General features: G+C 37.0%; 4 protein-coding genes across 6 annotated transcripts; 3 read left to right on the top strand and 1 right to left on the bottom strand.

Moving 5' to 3' along the window:
• Positions 1-5231: 5231 nt before the first annotated feature.
• LOC110779467 (uncharacterized) lies at positions 5232-9556 on the top strand. Its single transcript, XM_021983976.2, has 2 exons — positions 5232-5478; positions 7183-9556. The coding sequence occupies exon 2, from the start codon at positions 7485-7487 to the stop codon at positions 9312-9314; it is 1830 nt and encodes a 609-aa protein (XP_021839668.1). The 5' UTR covers positions 5232-5478; positions 7183-7484; the 3' UTR covers positions 9315-9556.
• A 1148-nt stretch (positions 9557-10704) lies between these two features.
• On the top strand, positions 10705-12213 carry LOC110779468 (serine/threonine-protein kinase WNK8-like). Its single transcript, XM_056835334.1, has 2 exons — positions 10705-11930; positions 12090-12213. The coding sequence occupies exons 1-2, from the start codon at positions 10705-10707 to the stop codon at positions 12211-12213; spliced, it is 1350 nt and encodes a 449-aa protein (XP_056691312.1).
• Positions 12214-13142: 929 nt separating this feature from the next.
• LOC110779469 (protein CRABS CLAW) lies at positions 13143-15232 on the bottom strand. 3 transcript variants are annotated; one of them, XM_056835350.1, is made up of 7 exons: positions 14836-15229; positions 14390-14560; positions 14177-14285; positions 14021-14060; positions 13765-13840; positions 13565-13655; positions 13143-13333 (listed from the first exon to the last, which is right to left on the bottom strand). In XM_056835350.1, the coding sequence occupies exons 1-6, from the start codon at positions 14938-14940 to the stop codon at positions 13602-13604; spliced, it is 555 nt and encodes a 184-aa protein (XP_056691328.1). In that variant the 5' UTR covers positions 14941-15229; the 3' UTR covers positions 13143-13333; positions 13565-13601. The 3 variants fall into 3 exon arrangements, with proteins under 3 accessions (XP_056691328.1, XP_021839670.2, XP_056691329.1); XM_021983978.2 differs by having other exon boundaries at positions 14012-14060; positions 14836-15163; XM_056835351.1 differs by lacking the exon at positions 14177-14285 and having other exon boundaries at positions 14836-15232.
• A 2133-nt stretch (positions 15233-17365) lies between these two features.
• LOC130466720 (uncharacterized) lies at positions 17366-20431 on the top strand. Its single transcript, XM_056835333.1, has 7 exons — positions 17366-17587; positions 18218-18260; positions 18370-18993; positions 19092-19184; positions 19274-19957; positions 20084-20221; positions 20315-20431. The coding sequence occupies exons 2-7, from the start codon at positions 18219-18221 to the stop codon at positions 20429-20431; spliced, it is 1698 nt and encodes a 565-aa protein (XP_056691311.1). The 5' UTR covers positions 17366-17587; position 18218.
• Positions 20432-20819: the final 388 nt, after the last annotated feature.

Below are 20819 nucleotides of genomic sequence, written 5' to 3'. Positions count from 1 at the left end.
GTAGTTCTGTTTCTTGAACTATGTGGACATGGCAATGTCATAATCATTTGCATAGATACTTACTTTGGGAAGACTAGTATCGGACAAGACCTATGAAACTTTACTGTAAGAGATGAAAGTCTGTCATAAGTAAATTTCATTAAATTATTAGACACTAAATCCTCAATACCTGAGTGATTTGAGATTACTTGTTTGAGAACTGGTTGCTTTGACGTTGACCAACCGTCGCACCGTAAAAGGAGGCTATAAAGGCAACGCTCAGGTAATCACCTATCAAACGAAGTCTAATCTCAAGATCGCAAGATTGGGATTGTCCTCCCATAAATCGGGATGAGATGCTTAAAAGTTGTACAAGGCCACTCGGAGAGCTAGAAACTGTGAAATGCATGGCCGTGCTCGGATGAATCATAGGCTATGATTATCTGTTTATTTGATCAGTTGAACTCTGAAACCGAGGAACACCTCTGGACATAATAAGGATGACAACTCTTACCTTATGTTCAAGAGCAAGCATCGAGCGACAAAGGAATTAGGAAATGCACACTTGTCCCTAAGGACAAGTGGGAGACTGAAGGAAATAATGCCCTTGGTCCAAGTATGCATTCTATGTTAAGTCTAATAAATGCGGTTCAGTATTAATTAACAAGTTAATAATTCAGTGAGATCAAGTGAGCTGAATGCCTAGCTAGAGGCCGCTTCAGTTCAAGTGGAATTAATGATATTAATCCACAGCTTACTCTTGACTGAACCCGTAGGGTCACACAAATAGTACGTAAACGGATCAAGTATTTAATGGCATTAAATACTCCATCTATGAATATTCGGAACCGACGGATCTTGGTTTCAGTGGGAGCTAAGATCGTCACAGGCAAGAAATGAATACTCCGGAAACGATGATATTGCCGGAAACGGAAATATGGATCGTATCGGAAATATGAATATTATCCAAGTCGTAGATGTTGCCGGAAACGGAAACATGGTACGTATCGGAAAATATTGTTGGAAATGGAAATATTACCAGAATCGGAAATATTGCCGGAAACGGAAATATTGTCAGAATCGGAAATATTACCGGAATCGGAAAATAATTCCGGAAACGGAAATATTAAATATTTGTTCGAAACGGAAATTAATTCCGGAATCGGAAATATTGAATATTGTTCGTATCGGAAATAGATTCCGGAAATGGAATTTTAATCGGAAGCGTATCGTACGAATTAGCATCGGACGAGGCCTGCCGGACGAAGGCCCAGCACGAAGCCAGGCCATCGCCCAGCAAGCACGCACGTCACAGCCCAGCGCGCACAAGGCCACGCATGCGTGGGCCGCGCTGCGTGGGCTGCTGCTCGCATGCGTGGGCAGCCCTTGTGGCTGCCGTGTGTGTGTGAGTTTGAGCTCATGCGAGATTCCTGAATCTGCAAGAGTCAGTGTATGATTAAATGTCTATTCCTATTGGATAAATTGATTAAGTAGAATTCATGTAGAATTCTAATTCCAATTAATTCGCATCCTACTAGGATTACGATTCCTTTTCCATAACTCTATAAATAAAGGCCTAGGGGTCATAATTTATACACAAGTTTCAAAGTATTCAAAAGTGAGTTTTTTGAGAGAAAATTCAAACACCCATCTTGCCCCAAAAGTGCCGAATTTTCTGAGTACCTTAAGGGCGATTCTAGTTGGTCAATCTTAAGGCGGATCCGGACGTGCTGTGGACTTTCTACGGAGGGACGACACTTGGAGTCCTAAAAGACTTGTTCTTGTTCGGTTCGGGCGCAGCTAGGGAAGGCACGCAACAAAGAGTATGCATCTAAACTATGCTAAATGATTATGTGTAAATAATATGTTTCCTGGGTTAATGGTTGTTTCCGCATGATCTATGTAATGTCATATGAATCATAACCTAACAAAGTCTCCTTCCATAAACTGCACCATCTACACGTCTTATCCCCTGTCCTCGTGTTATAGGAAACCTCGCAAGCCTTCGACTCTTCTTGCGGTCGTCATATGGCTGCTTCAAACCATCCACTTCATTCACCTGTAACTTCAACTTAGTCGCCTGCTACCTACCCTCACACGACATTACTTCCGACTAAAATAATTCTACCTTGTGCCCACTCGACGCAACTTCCTTCTCCAAATTCTTCGCATGACTACGAACAAACGAAGAGGCTTATATCGCCTGCATACGATGGATGTCACACAACAACGACAATAGAGGCACGTTTGTAAACATCAGACGACCGACTAAGATACAACAGTTGGCCATGACGCTTGTAAACGTCAAACGACCGACTAAGATACAACAGTTGGCCATTACGCCTGTAAACATCAAACGACCGACTAAGATACAACAGTTGGGCATGACGCCAGTAAACATCAATCGACCGACTAAGATACAACAGTCGGCCATGACGCTCGTAAATATCAGACGACAGACTAAGATACAACAGTTGGCCATGACGCATGTAAACATCAGACGACAGACTAAGACACGACAATTGGCCATGGCGCATGTAAACGTCAGACGACAAACTAAGATACAAAAGTTGGCCATGACGCCATATACCTAACTAACGTTGTGTCTCAACATATTTTCGCGCAAGTTTCTTAAGAAATACATTATGTTCTCTTATGTTCGTTAAGAAAGACGATTCTTTCATAAGATGCCAGGTTTACATCAAAGTTGGTGACGTCGACGTCGACATGAAAACATCAATGTTTGTACGACGATCAAGTGTTGTTGGAGATCATGGGTGACACCGGGTGGCGACGTCATTGATCAAGATTAAGTACGGAAGACGACGGACAGACCGAAGACAGTGACAGATTAGCGTCGACAGCAAATGAACGTGGTGACAGACTTTGAAGATTATTTTCCTAACTTCCAGCTCGCTGCAATTAGAAAAATGGGGGCTACTGTTACGGGTCGTTTTGTATCACGCGTGTTGCAGTCGGTTCCTACATTCAAGGAGTCGTTATCTCCACGTCGTGCTTGTTGGACAAGGTCAAGGAAGCTAGCAAGGGTCAAACAAACAGTTAGAGGAAATCAAGGGATCGGTTGAGAGTTTCAAGGGACAACTAACAGCATTATTATGTCTTCTATGCTTGACCTAGCACTATAAAAACACCACCAATCTACAATGAAGAGAGACGGAAAAACCCTTACAATCATCTATCTACTTCCTCTGCCAAACTATCTCCTAAAAGCTAAACTAGCTACTGCATTACCTTGTAATGCCCGTAGCCCATCCCTACAACAACAAGAGAATAGCAAATCTACTTCCCCTAGGCTCCACCTAGACTTTCCACTACCTATTCCTAATGATATTCACCTGATCTATCTCTCAAATAATACACTTTCCCATAATATATTTTCCTCCACGAAGTACCATCCGCGACGAAGCAAACCTTGGAAACATCAGTCGTCCATTACCAATAACCTTCTCCGATAATCCTCATCCACTTATGATCTTGTATTCTACTTAAGCATTGACATTAGCTATATTTACGTATACGCATATATACTTTGTATTTGTACTCAACAAGGCTTTTCACGCCAACAACATAGTGGATTGGTGGACTCATTGCCACCCGCGGTTTTTATCCCTTTCGGGTTTTCCGCGTCACCTTCTCTTGTCTCGTCTCTCATTATTTTCTGCCCTTTATTTCTTGTCATTTACTTACTTTATTTAATCTAGTCGTCTATGTCCCAACCAAAGGTCGTCCATACGAAATTTGGCATAAACAGTTATGATATTTTTTATTCCTATTAAAACATAAGTCATATCCTTATTATCTCTAATCCCTCGTATCAAATGACCATAAGCGTATTGCACATTTACACATACTATTACCTACCAATCTACCATTATAAGTTCCCGTTTAATTGGTGTTTGTTACAATTTATTGTCAATTTATGCCCTTTATCATGACATAACACCATGGACCTACGACTATGTTGCTTATAATAATTGGATGCTTCTTAGAGTCGAGGAAAGGACTAAAGCAAATGAGGAACATGATATATTCTCCACACAATTTTAAAAAAGGAAATATCTATTATTAAAAATTAATGACTTGTAGGGTTACCATATGACGTCCTCGTAGTAGGACCTCATACAGTTTTCTACACCAAATAATTAGCGTTGTATAATTAAAAATCATCATAGTACGGTTTTATCATCAAAATGATTTGATTTCTTTTATTACAGTAATACCCTTGTGATTCGTCTTGCCAATTGTAAACTTTGGTAGGGGGTGCAGCCGTGCAGGGTATCCTAGTAATCTAACTATTTACCATAACTCGATAACAAGTTAACGAATTAAGGATTATATTATTTTTCTCTTAGGACTCCTTTTTATCAATACAAGCTTTTATATGAGGCGATTTTACATGAAATACTGTTTTGGTGTCATATAAGAAGCAACGGAATCAATTAGTTAAACAATAAATCAATTAGTTAAGCACTAAAATCAATTAGATAAATAATGGAATTAATTAGTTAAGCACTAAAACTAATTAGTTAAAAAATGAAACCAATTAATTAAGCAAACAAAAGATATCATTGCATTAATAAGATGATTTTCTTCATCCAAGTTGTGTCTCCCTCGAAACATAAATTAAATTTGGCCACTTGTCAAATTTGTGAATCTTTGATAGTGTAACAGTTAGCGATAACAGTAGAGATTAGGTAGTTTTTCTTAAATTCGAATTAATCAAAATCTAATACGGAGTTAATTGAAGTGATTATCGTCGTAATCGGGTTAGATACCCTTGAAAATATGATGAACGAGAATCTTTAGGACCAATAGTGGTGCGCATAATTGTTTGGTGACTTCATATATACTTATACTGTATAGAAAAGGAGCTTAGTAAAATAAATTCCTAAAATAGTCATCATTCTCCCATTGGATTTTTCGCGCGTCACACCAAACAGACACGCACCAGGCACCACCATTTTCTCTATTATTTATCATTTTACTTTTTTTCTTAATTATAAATTTTGTTTTCTTGTGAGGAAGCAGACAATCCCCTCTCGTCTCAGCCACTTATTCTTTTTCAATTTCTACCCCTAGACAGCGACAATCTCCACACATAAACAATCCTTTTTTAAAATTACGATTTAATATAGATAATTCGATGCTCGTAATGAAGGTGCAAAGAGTAATTTACATTGGTAGTGTCCCTTTCCCTTAAAAAAGAATGCGTTGTCCAAATCAGCCAATCAAAAGCGTCATCTCCTTCCCCACAAGGGTTCTTTAAGTAATTTAGCCCATTGCCCATTTGTCACAAAACAAACTCCGTAATAAGAATCTCTCATAAAAACGCTAAAGATTCAATTGCTTCCGTTTATTTTCCACCTATTCTCCATTTGTCACACACTCTCTCTCCCATTTTCTCTCTCCTCTTTTCTCTCATCTCTGAGCTTTAATGGTGTTTCTGGAATTATCTGCCATATCGGGAAATATTTCATGGTATTTCTATTTTCTTCTTCTTTTTCTATTTTTCTTACTTCCTAATTTTCTATACATTACATATACTGTTTATCCTTAAATACTCAATATTGTGTAGGAATTTACGACATCAAATTCACGCTATTAATACTTAATAATGTTTCACCGTTATCATTTTCCGTTTTGATTCCTTCGAATTCTCCGAAAATAATGTCTTTTTTTGCAAGTATTATATTAATTTTTTGCTTATATTGTCTGCTATTTCTGGGTGATTTTCAGGTGTGAATATTAGTAGGTACGAGTAGTTGCTGATGTTTATCTTCTTGACTTATGAATTACTGCTATTAACTTTACATAATATAGATAAATTTTAATTTGTTTTTGTTAATATTTGGTAATTCAATTATTTAGAGTCTTAGTTTGATAGATTTGATTATATTTTGAAAAATTACAATAGAGTAGTTAAGTTTTTCATTAGATTTTCATTGTGTAGTAGATTTTAGTAAGAGAAGGGAATTACTCCATGATGTTATGGTTCAATAATTACTTAATGACGTATGCTTTTTTTTAAGAGTTAGATCTGATATAATGATTGGGGTAAGTCTTGACCAATATTTTAGTGTCCAACTTCTTTCAAAGGAGGACCTTAAATCCTTAATGTATGGTTTAATTGCTATATCACATATATGCATAACAAGCTAGGGTAAGTCTTGACCAATTTCCGGAATTGGATTGGATCGAATTGAATCAATGTCTTTTTATCCCGAAAATGTCTTAGTGATTTAGCTTAACTCGGTTGAATACAGCAAGAAAAATGTCAGCCAATTAGCAATGAATGATTGGTTAAAGAAGATTTAGCATAACTCGGTTGAATGATTGGTTAAAGCAGGAAGTTATTATAGATTGATGACTTTTCCTTTCATGGTCTTTCAGATTTTTGGGTTTTTTTTTCAGTTAAATCAGTTGATCTTTACATATTTGACTGGGTACTTTGTACTTTCGTAGTTTATTGCTACAATCTACATTTGACTTGATAGGCTGAACTCGTCACCTTTAGGCCGTAAATTTGTCAACTATTGTAGTAAAGTATGATTTAAAAATAAAGATTCCAAATTTGTGTAAGATTTTCTTACTTTCATCCGATTTTATTGTTTTTCTAATTAGACAGTATTTTCTATTTGACTATCATAATTTTGTGATGAGTTTGCAAAAGAAAACATTAGTGATGATGCTCCTCTTAGTTGCAGCTTGTTTATTTTCTTATTTAGGGAAGTAGTATAGCCAGTCGTTCTTTTTTTTTTACTCTTCTTCTAATGGGATACTTCATATGGAGCTTTGAGGTTAAACAAGATTAATATTAGAGAAAAATGTTTTAACTCTGGAGCAGAGCTGTAGTCTTGTAGACGAAATGAGCTTGGCTGTATAATCAATCTTGGTACATGCCACTTTGCTAGTAAATCTAAAAGTTGTCGCTTCAGACAATTTTTCTTAGGTGGGTTAGCTTTTGTACCAAGTCATATAATCAGTTTAGAGTCGAGATTGCATTTTTCTTTCTTCTCTATTCGAATGCCTCTTCATCCTTTTGTTCTGTGAACTTGTCTTATTAATGAGATTATACTTGCAATGCGACTTTGCAATTGGTTATAGTTGTTGCTTTCCTTCTAATGTTTCTGAATTAGCTACCCTCTTCTTTACTAACTTTATGGACGTCTTTTTTTCTGCTAGGTTGAATGAAGTAACTCTTATGGCATGGAGCTTATGAAATATCTGCACATGACGAGTAGACCGGTTTCACTGATGGGGATTTGTCCTAAACGTAGTCTGAATTAGGTTGCTGCTCTGCCAGTGTAACTAATATTATGGATAGAGCAGACACTTCAGGTTTTGTAAGTGGTGGAAGTTTCTTGTTGAAAGCTCTAGTTGTAACTGGTGTACTATTTGTGGATTCTATAGAAGCTTGTGGCTGAAATCACATACTGCTAGTCTGTCTGTCTACTGTTTTCTTTTGTTGATAATAAAATAAGCTGATGATGAGGATGAATGTCGATGAACAGCAGGGAGCATATTTCTCTTGCTCTAATGACTTTGCTAGAAATGAAAAACTTGGTGGTGATACCTCTTTGCGATTGGACTGCCTTGGCTATGGAAGGAGCAGTGGTTCCCAATTCCTTACTTCCCAAAATGACCCTGGTTCTTTTACTTCCATGACTCTCGATGATGGTTGCAGACTGGTACTAGGATTAGGCCCTACGCCCAGGGCCTATTCAGAGGATAAACAAACAAAAGGATTATCTTCTTCATCAGGAAATGGTGATTCGATCTTGAAACTGGGACTTTCTGGAGAAACTGGAAATTTGTTTGGCTCTTTGGACTTTTCAACGTCAACCGAGACTGATTTTAACCCACATCATTTCAGAAGCCAAATATCTGCTCCTAATCCTACTCATGCTCATGCTATCTCTGTGGCTGATGAGGGCTCTACTTCTGCTAAAAAATCATCAGGTGGTTATATGCCATCTCTTCTTTTGGCACCGAGAAGTGACTGTAGATCAGCCCCTGTGCAGATGTGGGATAGTTTTACAAAATCCTCTTCTGATCAATCTCATTTGGGTTCTGAGCCTTCTAATACAACAAGTTGTACTCTTACATCTATGGAAAACAGACCACATAATGCAAAGAGATGCCGTTTTATGGGATGTACAAAAGGAGCACGAGGAGCATCAGGTTTATGTATTGGTCATGGTGGTGGACAAAGATGCCAGAAACCTGGTTGTAACAAAGGTGCAGAAAGCCGTACTGCTTACTGCAAGGCCCATGGTGGTGGAAGGAGGTGCCAGCACTTAGGATGCACTAAAAGTGCTGAGGGAAAAACCGATAACTGCATTGCTCATGGTGGAGGACGCCGATGTGGGTATGCTGGAGGTTGCTCTAAAGCAGCACGTGGGAAATCGGGGCTTTGTATTCGGCATGGTGGAGGTAAGAGATGTAAGGTGGAAGAATGTACAAGGAGTGCCGAAGGGCGTGCAGGTCTTTGCATATCTCATGGGGGAGGTAGGCGTTGCCAGTATCAGAATTGTGCAAAGGGTGCTCAAGGTAGTACCTTGTTTTGTAAAGCACATGGTGGTGGGAAAAGATGCGTGTTTGCAGGATGTACAAAGGGTGCTGAGGGTAGCACACCATTGTGTAAAGGACATGGTGGAGGCAAACGATGTATGTTTGATGGTGGTGCGATCTGCCCAAAGAGTGTTCATGGTGGTACAAACTTCTGTGTTGCACATGGTGGTGGAAAGAGGTGTGCTGTTCCTGGTTGTACAAAGAGTGCACGTGGCCGTACTGATTGCTGTGTGAAGCATGGTGGTGGGAAACGATGCAGGGTTGAAAACTGTGAGAAGAGTGCACAAGGGAGCACCGACTTCTGCAAAGCCCATGGAGGTGGAAAACGGTGCAATTGGGGTGGGGATCGAAAATGTGAGAAATTTGCTAGGGGTAGAAGTGGGTTATGTGCAGCACACAGTAGCATGGTTCAGGAAAGAGAAAACAAACGAGGGTTGATTGGTCCAGGCCTTTTCCATGGACTTGTTCCCACCACTAATTCCAGGAATTCATCTTCTGGAATTAGTGTTATATCTGATTGTGAAGATTTACCAGCTAAAAGAAGGAAGCATCTGATACCTGCAGAGGTTCTAGTGCCACTGTCAATGAAGTCAACGTCATCATATACAGTACAGAACGATCAATGCAATGGCGATAGCAGAAGGGGATTCGAGTTCTTAATTCCAGAGGGAAGAGTCCATGGCGGAGGACTGATGTCATTGCTCGGAGGGAATCTAAGTGATAACGCCGTGCATGGGATATGATCAAAGTGTAAATAGTCAGTGTGATCGATATTGTATTATTTGCTGCCCATATATCCATTCAAGGTTTTCCTCTACCCCCTTAATTAATTGTATTCTTCTTAGTTGTAATTGTGTATAAAGCTGTAAGTTGTTGTGGTCACTACCTGTACAAATAGTTCCTGTAAACTGTATTGTTTATTTATTTTGATATGTAGCAATCACGTACTCTGCATTACAACTGAATTTACGAGTTGAGTTGTGTACTTCTTCTTCTTCTTCCTTGATGACCTTGCCTCCTACATCTCAACTTAGTTGTTCTTTGTTGTACACCATCAGTGCTGCTACTTGCTAGTATGTATTTACTCTGTACCTTTAAATAACATTTTTGGAAGAGTAAGAAGCTGAAATTTGAGCTAAATTTTGTGGAAGTTGAAATTTACTCTAGTTTAGATGGACTATACGTGTTTCAAAAATAATATAATGCTCTTGCCTATCCAAAATAAATATTTTTGGCGGTTAGTATTTAATTATATCGTTATATCGACTCATCTCTAGGTTGTTGTCAAATACCGTAGTAACTTATAATGATAAATCCATAATCTATCTATTAACTTATAACTAGTTAGCAGACTTAGCACCAATGATGTTTAGTCGTAGTGGTTAAGATTTATGGCTTGTGTATGGTATTGGAGTATTGGTAGGTCATAAGATGTTTTTTTTTTGGTGTTACCACTCCGTTCACCCTTAGGGCTAATCCGGATTCGAAGCGAGTTCTAGGTGGATAGGTTTTATTCCCCTCCCAATTGTTGTTGCGGAGATCGAATACGCGGTTCGCCCTATCAAATTTTAGCCCCAATCACCTCTGAACCAACAACCATTAGTAATAGGTCATAAGATGATTGATAATGCCTCAAATAAAGGGAAAAAAACTTGAATACCAAATTTCAGTTATTAGGAGTATAAATTAAGATAGACAACTTTCCCGTCAAAAAAAAAAAAAAGACAACTTTAAGCGCGATTTACTTGAATATAACTAAAGTTATCTGTTGTAACGGTGAGAATCAGTCATTTAATACCATAACAGATTAATCCTCTTATTATTATTTTCTTTAAAGTAAAAATCAAGAAAGGGTATGTGTTGTTTCTTGATTACCGACTTAACTTAATACTCCTCCGTTAATACGAGAACAGATTAATGAGTTTGGATATGACTTATATAAATATCAATGAATCCACAAATCAAATGATTCAGTTCCATTTATTCTTGAAATAAATCCTTTCACATATTTCTACCACATGCATTCAAGATCAGAAAACCCTCAATCTAGCAAACTCCATTAGAAAATTAAAGAAATCATCCCAATTGAAATCTTAAAAATTTCTGGGTTTTGGTGTTGTTAACTGTTAAGTAATGTCTTCTCGTAGTGTTATACGGGTTGCGGAGAGAGACCCGACAGGGCAATACGTAAGGTACGATGCGATGCTAGGACAAGGGCTTTGGAAAAGAGTTTACAAGGGATTTGATGAGGTTAATGGTATGGAAATTGCTTGGAGCGTGGTAGTTTTAAGTGATAGAATAGTAAACTCTGTTCCTAATCTTTGGCATTTGATTGTAGAAGCTAATTTGATGAAATTGTTAGATCATAAGAATATAGTGAAATGTCATCATTTCTGGATTGATTATTCAAAAAGAAACCTTCACATGATTACTGAGATATTTTCTTCAGAGACTCTGTTACACTACATCGTTAGACATGTTCCTGTAGATGATACATCAACCAAGAATTGGTGTAGACAGATTTTACAGGGTTTGGATTATCTTCACACTCGTGATCCACCCATTGCTCATCGTGATGTTAAGTTATTGAACATCTTTGTTGATGGAAACACTGGTATTGTTAAACTTGGAGATTTTGGTTTCGCTAGGTTTATTGAACCAGGGACTAGTTTAAACAATTGTGTTGGTTCACCAATGTACATGGCACCAGAAATATTTCAAGGAAATTATAATCATATGGTTGACATACATGCTTTTGGGATATGCGTACTATGGATGGTCACTCGGGAAAAGCCTTATTCAGAATTCATAAACAATGATGAGTTCTACAGAAAGATTAAGGAGGGTGTAAAGCCTGTCTTGCTAAACAATGTCACAGACCCTCAGATTAAGCACTTTCTTGATAGGTGTTTTGCTCCTGCATCTACTAGATCCCCTGCAATTGACCTTCTGAATGACCCGTTTCTGACTCAAATCGAGTCAAGTCCGAGTCAAGTCGAGTCAAGTCTGAGTCAAGTCACGCGTGGTCAGGTGGATAGATTACTACATGTTGTCAAGGAGATTGGGCATGGAAACAAGATATTCAGATTACAAGGGAGCATGAAGTGGAATGTTAGTGGTGTAGTAGCAATGAGCTTGAGTATTATTTGTAATAATAATAAGAAGAAGAAGAATGTTGAAGGTATTAACTTTGAGTTCCCAGTTGAAGTTGAAACAGATAGAATTCATCAGAAAATAAATCAGTTTCTGATGGATAACATTGCTACACAACTCAAGTTATCAAAAGAAGATGTGATAGTGGCTACTGAGATTATAAAGCAACTAATAACAGAAATACTGCCTCAACCTATTAAGGAGAAGTTGATGGCTGAGGAATTAGATTACAATCTTGGGATCTTATTTGATGTTGAAGATGAAGAAGAAGATGATGATGATGATGATGATGATGATGATGATGATGATGATGATGATGATGATGATGATGATGATGATGATGATGATGATGATGATGATGGTAGGCCGACAAATGAGATATTGAGTGAGCAAACGGGAGATGAATCTGGATCTGAGGCTGAGAATAACGGAATGCTAAGTTGCTTAGGGAAACTGCTGTCATCCGTTTGCAGCAACCCCCAAATTTGATACTATATGGAATAGCTGTACAATTTTGAATGGGTTTAATTAATTAACCTTTTGGTTTGTGTTTCTGGTTATGTAATTTGGATAATTTGTTCTAGTTTTCAATCACTTGATATACTCAGTAGAAAAGTGAATAGTTTCGTATCTTCTTACATCTTACAATGAAATTGTTTGAACACAAACTTGACGGATTCTATTCTAGTATTTGAACAATGTACAGTGTTTGCAGTGACATTAAATTTTCGCTATATATGCCCAGATACAACGATACTTGAATTCCTAGAAGCAATACAACAGAAAAGAATCAAGGTACGTAGTGTTCTTGATCGCTTCCATTCTATCTGAATATGTTGCTTCATTTTATATGACACATGTTTTGATCCTTAATTAAGTGTATATATAGTATGACTGGTAATGTCAAGAGTGCTTATATATATGTTAGTAGCAATATCTATGACCAACTGTCTAAATTAAATGGCAATGGCAAGATTTCCTAAAACAAAGTTGGATTGTACTAGTAAATTTTAAAGCATGCAAGTTGGACTTGTAAAATTGAAGGTCCAAAAAGTTTGTGATTACAATTAAGTCACAAAAGGACTACCAGTCTACCAATCACTTACGAAAATGTGTATAATCATTGTATATCGGGGTCAAAAATTATTACTAGTGTGTCTTTTGTAACCATATCAGAAAGTAGTGGTACTCCTTTAATCTCATTTGTTGCTCAAACATATCATATGTGTAATGTGTAATGTGTAATGTGTCCCATCCCATCCCATCCCATGCGTAGACATAGGCCTAGCTAGCTATTGGTACAACATTGGAGTTATAGTCTTGTAGACAAGACATCACTCATGAGTCATGAGTCATGACTCTACTCGTACTTGGTATAATGTACGTTTTATCAACTTAAAGTAGAAATTAAAGTATAATTGCAAGCAAAATACATAGTTAATATATAAAAGTAGATCTTAATTAATGAGTTTACAACAAGCTTAAGGACAGAAATGAATTAGTTGACGGTGAAATAAAAACATAATTAGCTAGCTAGGATAGTTTATGTCCTAGAAGAAGCATGCATATAGTAGCCGACCGACTCCGCAAGAGAAGGCATAATCTATTCCTGCATGCAAAAGCCAAAACTTATTAGTCAACCAATCCCCTCAATTGGAATCGGTCTCAAGTTACTTGTCACACTTATCTGATCGACATTAATTGTAGTTTTTACGTAATAGTAATAGTAATAGTAATAGTAATAGTAATAGTGATGTAGATGAGAATAAAATAGAGGCTAGAGGCTAATTAAGGTTTTATTAAAATAATCGAAAACTTAGGGAGCTGAGTGATTGCTTACATAATACATATAGTAGCCAGTAGGTAGGTTTAGACGTTTAGTTGGTGTTGTTGGTTCCCGCAGAGGGGGAGTGTGGAAGAAACCTTGCCCACTGAAGATACAATTAAGAAAATAATGAATTAGAATATATATATGGTAATATATAAATATAAATATAAATAAATTGGTAATCAAGTATAAATAATAAGGTATGTACGTACGTTCTTAGCCGCAGTGCTAAAAGCCTCTCTATGAGGTATCTCAGGATTTGCTGCTTTGATACGCTGAATCTCCTCCCTGAAAGTTAATTAATTGTTAAATTCAATTCCTTTAGTTATATGCATGTTAATTAATTAATATGATATATATAAACTATAAACTATAAACTATAAACTATAAACTATAAACTATAAACTATAAACTATAAAGAGTGTGTCAACTGTCAAGGTAGCAATTAATTAAGCTTACTTCATGAACCTGTTATAAGCCGATGGAAGCCTATGCTTCTTCTCAGGAGCTGCATTCATTCATTCATTCATATAAAACAAATTAATTATATACTCGTAGTTGATTCAGAAATAAAAATAGAAAGAAAAGAAATACGTAGTACTTTGGTAGTTTGTTTGTACGTACGTTTACAAACAAAGGGGCTTGGGGAATGAGGGTCATTAGTTAAGGTGGAATTAGAAGACGATGAGTGATTAGCATCGCTGCTGCATGTCTTCTCTAAGAAATTGAATCCCTATATATATATTATGTAAAAATGCATATATATATGTTATAACATTATTATATAATTAGAATATACGTAGTAGTAATATAATTAATTAAGAAAAGAAAACATACTTGAGGTTGGAGAGGAGTAGGAGTAGGAGTAGCAGTAGCAGTAGCAGTAGCAGTAGCAGTAGCAGTAGCAGTAAGAGGAGGGAGTGGCCTTGTGCTCAAAAAAGAGACATTACCACAATGCCCACATTTCACTGTTATCGTCTCCAACAACCTCTTGCAAGGGATCACTACCTACGTACATTATACATTTATATATATAGTGATGTGCATGATTGAGCATTCAAGTAATATACATTTATATATATAGTGATGTGCATGATTGAGCATTCAAGTAATATACATTTATATATATAGTGATGTGCATGATTGAGCATTCAAGTAATATACATTTATATATATAGTGATGTGCATGATTGAGCATTCAAGTAATATACATTTATATATATAGTGATGTGCATGATTGAGCATTCAAGTAATGAGGGAAGTGAATATATATACATACATACCGCGAGAACAGTGTTGCATAAGTTACACCTAACATAGCAAACATGATCAGGACCTGCATTCAACTCCATGCTCATTTTGCCTTCCATCATCTTCCTGTTCATCATATATAATTATATATATATGATATTATCTTAATTATTGGTGTTTTTCATTCAGAAACGGACCTAACTCAACAAACACTTCAGATATCAGATATCAGATAAAAGGATTTGTGTTTAGGTTTTAAGCTACTCCTTGTATATATATTATATATAGAGAGAGAGAGCGATATATAGAGAGAGAGCGATATATAGAGAGAAACGGACCTAACGTACTATTGTATGTAGTACTACGTAATTTGTTATATATAGTGAAGTGAATAAGACTTAAATTCTTTGTAATTGTACGTGCCATCGCACTTTCGACCATGATAACCAACCCGGCTTAGAATTACATGTGTCTCCTCTCGTGCATCCTCGATGGTGTTCATGTCAATTCATAATAAGAGACGGATCGGAAAAGAACGTACGTATTAAATGTCTTTGTTAATTGCAATTGCTTCAAAAAATGAGGTTAAATAAATATGTATGCACTCCACCCCTTTTTGATTTCCCGTCAATAATAAATATGCATGTACAGAGGGAGTACCAAGTATATTGAAGAAGAAGGTAATTTTACATGTGAAGGTGGTATCAAGCCCAAACAAGTTTATTTCACCACCCCGTGTAGAGGAAGTAAAAACTCAATACGTACTGTGATGTTTTTGCAAAAACATAACAACACAAAAAATGAAACAATGGTATTTTTATGGTATTTCATTTTAAAGATATGGTACTATTTTTTTAAAACGAATGATACTGTCACTGTCCTGTTATGGGTGAGGAAATGCCTCGCAGTTTGCCGTCTCGCCGCTCCCTTCCCCATTGCATGCAGTATGCTCTACTAACAAGCTAGGAGGTATAATTAATTAGAAACCACAGAAAATCTAGTTGATGCGTACGTTAATTAGTGGTAACATCTTAAGAATAAGGACAAAAACAAAAGCATTGATTTGGACAAGTGCTAAATTCACTTGTCACTTTCGTTAATGAATTTCGGGAAGAGGTGTGTGCAATGAATTCCTAGATTACCATTTTCAGGAATTGCCCTATTTTTGCACTTTCTTTTCTATAACTTTCCTTGTTTGTATAACATTTTTTCTTTAATTTATACCATCATTAATATCAGACTGATTCTTTTTAGATAAGATTGGAGTACAAAGTTTAATTAAGAGAGTACACATTAGAGATATTTTGATTACCGATATCAGAATTAAGAGGGGGAAACATATATACATTTGGTACTTTTCATGACAAAAATTTGCAATTCGTTTCGAAATATCAATATACTTCGTAATAATTAAGGAGCAACAAATCTAGCATATTGTACTAATTATTTAAAGATCGAGATGGTGTAACATGTTTGAAAAATCTATGGGCAAAAACGGTTCAAGAAACCGAATAAAAAACACGTGCATGATCGTCTTTAATTCAAGACGATCACTAATTCGGGTTAATTACTTTGAGGGGTCGGAACTAATTTGGATTAATTACACCGTAACACATCAATTGATCGCTAATTGAGATAAATTATACTTAGGCTCCGTTTGGTAAGGTGTAAAACATTTTCATTGTAAAATGATTTTCCTTGGAAAACAATTTTCAAGGGAAAACACAATTCCAAACTAGTTTTCCTTTGTTTGGTAACTTAAAGGAAAATAGGAGAAGATGATGAAGATTGAGGGGAAGAAAGGAGAGGGAGGTAAGGAGGAAATAAGGAAAAGTGGTTTACCTTCCTTTCAAATGGAAAAGGATTTTCCATCTTTGAGAGAGTAATGGAAAATTGTTTTTCATCACTTACTCTACCAAACAACGTAAAATGATTAAAAAGGTGAAAATGGTTTTCCATGAAAACGTTTTACGCCCTACCAAACGGAGCCTTAATGAATTTCCCCTTAGAGGAAACAGCATCTTTGCAGAGTTAAAAATATGCAGTTGGATTTATAGGTGAGGTACGATGTTATTAACGGATTTAGTGGTAAATGATTAGATGTACTATGAAACTTGACTTGCACAGTTTCATTCTATTTTTGGAAACTTCTGAATTATTGATGAGACCTCTCCATATAGATATCAGATATCTCACTTTCTTCATCTTTTTTTCTGAGCAAATTAAAAGCAAATTACCAGAATACCAGCACCACATCAACGATAGAGTATAATGTCCCACTGGCCTGACTGCCTAGGTGGAGGTTGTCTAAATCGATACTGGGTATACCATAACAATGGTATACTAGGGACATGTTGGTAATTTTAAGTGGAGTAAAGGTGGGTGGCCCACCATTAATTACAACTTCAGATATTTTCAACTTCTCTCTCTAAAAATCTGTTCCAAAGAATTTCAAATTTATTTTTTAAATTCAGTTTTTCTTTTATTTCTATTTTATAATTTACTGATTATTAATTTAATGTAATGTAAAAAATCAGGTGGGTTTCATTTTTACAGTTTCTTTCCAAAATACGGTTCTTTCGTCTTCTTCCTCCTTGCGTGCTCTCCCGCTCAATTGTTCTCCCTCCAAATTCTCCGGCAAGAACTTCCCAAATTGTCAGTCTCTCGTTAGAAGGTTAGCCACTTCGTGACCGGTTTCCAATTCATACCTTCCAAAAAGGGTGTTTGCCAGGGCGATTATAATCGGTGATATTTGTTAACTAACGAACTGCTCAACTTTTCCAGGTGAAGTTAATTTTTTTCTGTATGAATTGATGTTTAGTTCTTGTTTTGGTAATATTTTATGTTTTCACAGTTTTTTGGGGCTGATTTGATTTTTAGGGTTTCACCATTTTGTTTGACAATTGTGTTGCTGATGAATTGAAAGTGAATTTTTTTCACAATTATGTTCTAATTACTTGAAGTAGCTCTTGTTATGGAAATTTAAGTGTGTATATTTAATTTAGTGATGAAGTAGCTATTTTTATGGGCTTTTCATATTTTGGGGTTAATTAGTGGTTAATTTGTGGTTATTATGCGAATTTTATACTGTGATGTTTGTTGTTGAATTACTTTCCTAGTCGAATTAAGTAATTTGATAAGCCTTCGTTTAGGTAAAGTTAAACTGGTATGAAGGGTGCTTGATTAATGTTTAATTCGTGTGATGGCATGCTTTTAAAACTACCTTTGTTTGTTTTATTGTTGTTTGGTACTTGATCTGGTACCAAATGGAAAATATTACATACTTTGGTACATTTAGGTAAAGGATATATGATTTGGTATTTTCTTTGGTACCAAACCTAAATTACCAATGTGTTTGGTACTGTTATATCGAAGGTATGCATGGTATAATGATTGGTAAAATTGTATTTGTAGGATGGTTATCAAGGGACAAAGTGGTAGCAGCAGCAAACCTAGGGTGAGTGTCACTGCTCATTTTATGAGTGTATCGTATTTGCTGATAATTGATAGTATGTATATTGTTATACGTTTATTAACAAGATATGTATTTCAATATTGTTTTTAAGGAAAAACGCGTGGAAGTTGCTCGGAATAGTAAGCTAAAGGGCAAAGACCCTGTCGTCGATGAAGAAATGGAAGAAGATGAGGAAGGGCGATCGCTGTCTGGGGATGACAGTGAAGAATCTGTTTTTGACGGGGATGCATATGAAGATGTTGAAGATGATGAATATGAGGATGAGATATATGAGGACGAAGAATTCGAGGATGAATTATGCCAGAGAACAGTGAAACGTGCGCCAAAGAAAAGGCAATCTGCTAAAAGCAGGAGGGTTATTTCATACGATGAAGTAGAGGAGGAAGAAGATATAGAAGACGAAGACGGTGAATATATGGATGGTGGGTATGAAGATGAAGGAGATGATGTTGTTGTTCGCGTTCAGAAAAGAGGGAAGAGTTGGAAGGAGGTCGGGCAGAATGCTTTGAAGAAGAAGGCACATCTGCAGATGATGCGGAAGAGGCATAGAGAGGATTATGATGATGTTGACGAGGGAAGGATACCTGTGAAGAAGACGGTACTTCCTGCGATGAAGCAGATGGGTAGGAAGTTTGATGAAACAGGGGTAGCAAAAGGAAAGCCCCCTGCAAAACAGAAGGCAATCAGAGGGAATAACAGGAGGATGTTTGTGCGGGTATTTAATTTTGAAATTTATTCATTGTTTTTAAGGATTTTTATGGTATAATAATGTTTTTTCTACGTAGTTGATGCTAATGTTTTTTTCATATTTAGGTACCGATTCCCAAACATCCTCTGTCTAGGGGTGAGTATGCGAAGTTTCACGGCGTGGTAGTTGCTACTCAGCGGGCTAATTGTGGCCGGAAGGTACTATTGATCCTTTATTTAAAGATGAATTGTGTATTTTGATTAGGTTTTGTCAGTTAATTTATTTTTACTTAAACTATTATGTGTAGCAACCAAGCGTTATCTGTCGCACGGATGCATTTTCTAAGATTATTGCTGCTTTTGATGAGTCAAGGAGAAGTTGCGTTAGGAAAATGGGTTTCGGGGGGATGTTGGATTTGAAAATATCCAAGCTACCTAGGCAGCTGTGCTACTGGCTGATGTCCCGGTTGGATGGGGGTAACAGTTACCTTGTTGGAGGGGACGGCCATGTGTTGCCGATAACTGCTTCCCATTGGGAATATGTATTCGGATTCCAGAACAGCGGTCTTCCGGTGCCAGTGAAGGAGTCTGATCTTCCTCCAGGCACCCTTAAAGCGATGGCCCTCAAGTATGGTGAAAAGAATACATCAACCTCAAAGAGCACAATAATCATAGCCAAATCTGTAAAGGAATTGGCAGGGCCGGTTGACGGTGAAGGAAAGATAAAGCCCCTGGCTAATCAGCGTGATATGACCTCGTTCATGGAAAATTTCATGATTGTGTTGCTGGGGCAGATTTTATGTCCTTCTACCGATGGGGGTAACATGTCTTTAAAATTGCTAGGTGCAGTTTCCGTGGCAAAGAATGCATCACTGTACAATTGGTGTGAGTTTTGTCACACATGGCTTTTAGACTACGGAGACGCCTGTCAGCGGAAGATAGACCATCAGGGGTATGCCGCTGGGACTGGTGGTTGTGTGTTGTTTTTGCTGGTGCGTCTATCTTACTGAAATATTTAATGTATTAAATTATATAAAAGGTTAATACTGTTATTGTTGTGGTGTTAGTATCCTGTCTTCTATTACAGTGTCTTATCTGAAAGTGGATTTGTTTTACAGATTTTCTACCTAGACCATTTATGCAGGCATCCTGTGAGATGGGATGAGTTTCCCAGGATCAAAGTCTGGACACAGGAGGAAGTGGATGAGGCCAAGAATCGGGATAGGAAAGCGAGTGAAGATTATGGAAGGATTACGGTGGGTAACTGGTTGTTAGTTGGTCGTATTTGTCATATTAAATTTTGTATTATCTAATCTGACTGAAATCTATTCCTTTTATAATCTTTCCAGACTGTTGATGTTGTGTACGGGGATCCTCATCCCCTTTACGGCAGGGAGGGTAGACGGTCTCCCGCAGTAGAGGTTGCTGAGATGGTAGCACAGATGACTTCTTCAGAATGGAGATGAAGGAAATAATGCCCTTGGTCCAAGTATGCATTCTATGATAAGTCTAATAAATGCGGTTCAGTATTAATTAACAAGTTAATAATTCAGTGAGATCAAGTGAGCTGAATGCCTAGCTAGAGGCCGCTTCAGTTCAAGTGGAATTAATGATATTAATCCACAGCTTACTCTTGACTGAACCCGTAGGGTCACACAAATAGTACGTAAACGGATCAAGTATTTAATGGCATTAAATACTCCATCTATGAATATTCGGAATCGACGGATCTTGGTTTCAGTGGGAGCTGAGATCGTCACAAGCAAGAAATGAATACTCCGGAAACGATGATATTGCCGGAAACGGAAATATGGATCGTATCGGAAATATAAATATTATCCAAGTTGTAGATGT

The sequence above is a fragment of the Spinacia oleracea genome, chromosome 2 (assembly GCF_020520425.1).
Source record: "Spinacia oleracea cultivar Varoflay chromosome 2, BTI_SOV_V1, whole genome shotgun sequence".
Taxonomy (NCBI): domain Eukaryota; kingdom Viridiplantae; phylum Streptophyta; class Magnoliopsida; order Caryophyllales; family Amaranthaceae; genus Spinacia; species Spinacia oleracea.
This window is presented reverse-complemented; position numbering and strand designations above follow the sequence as displayed.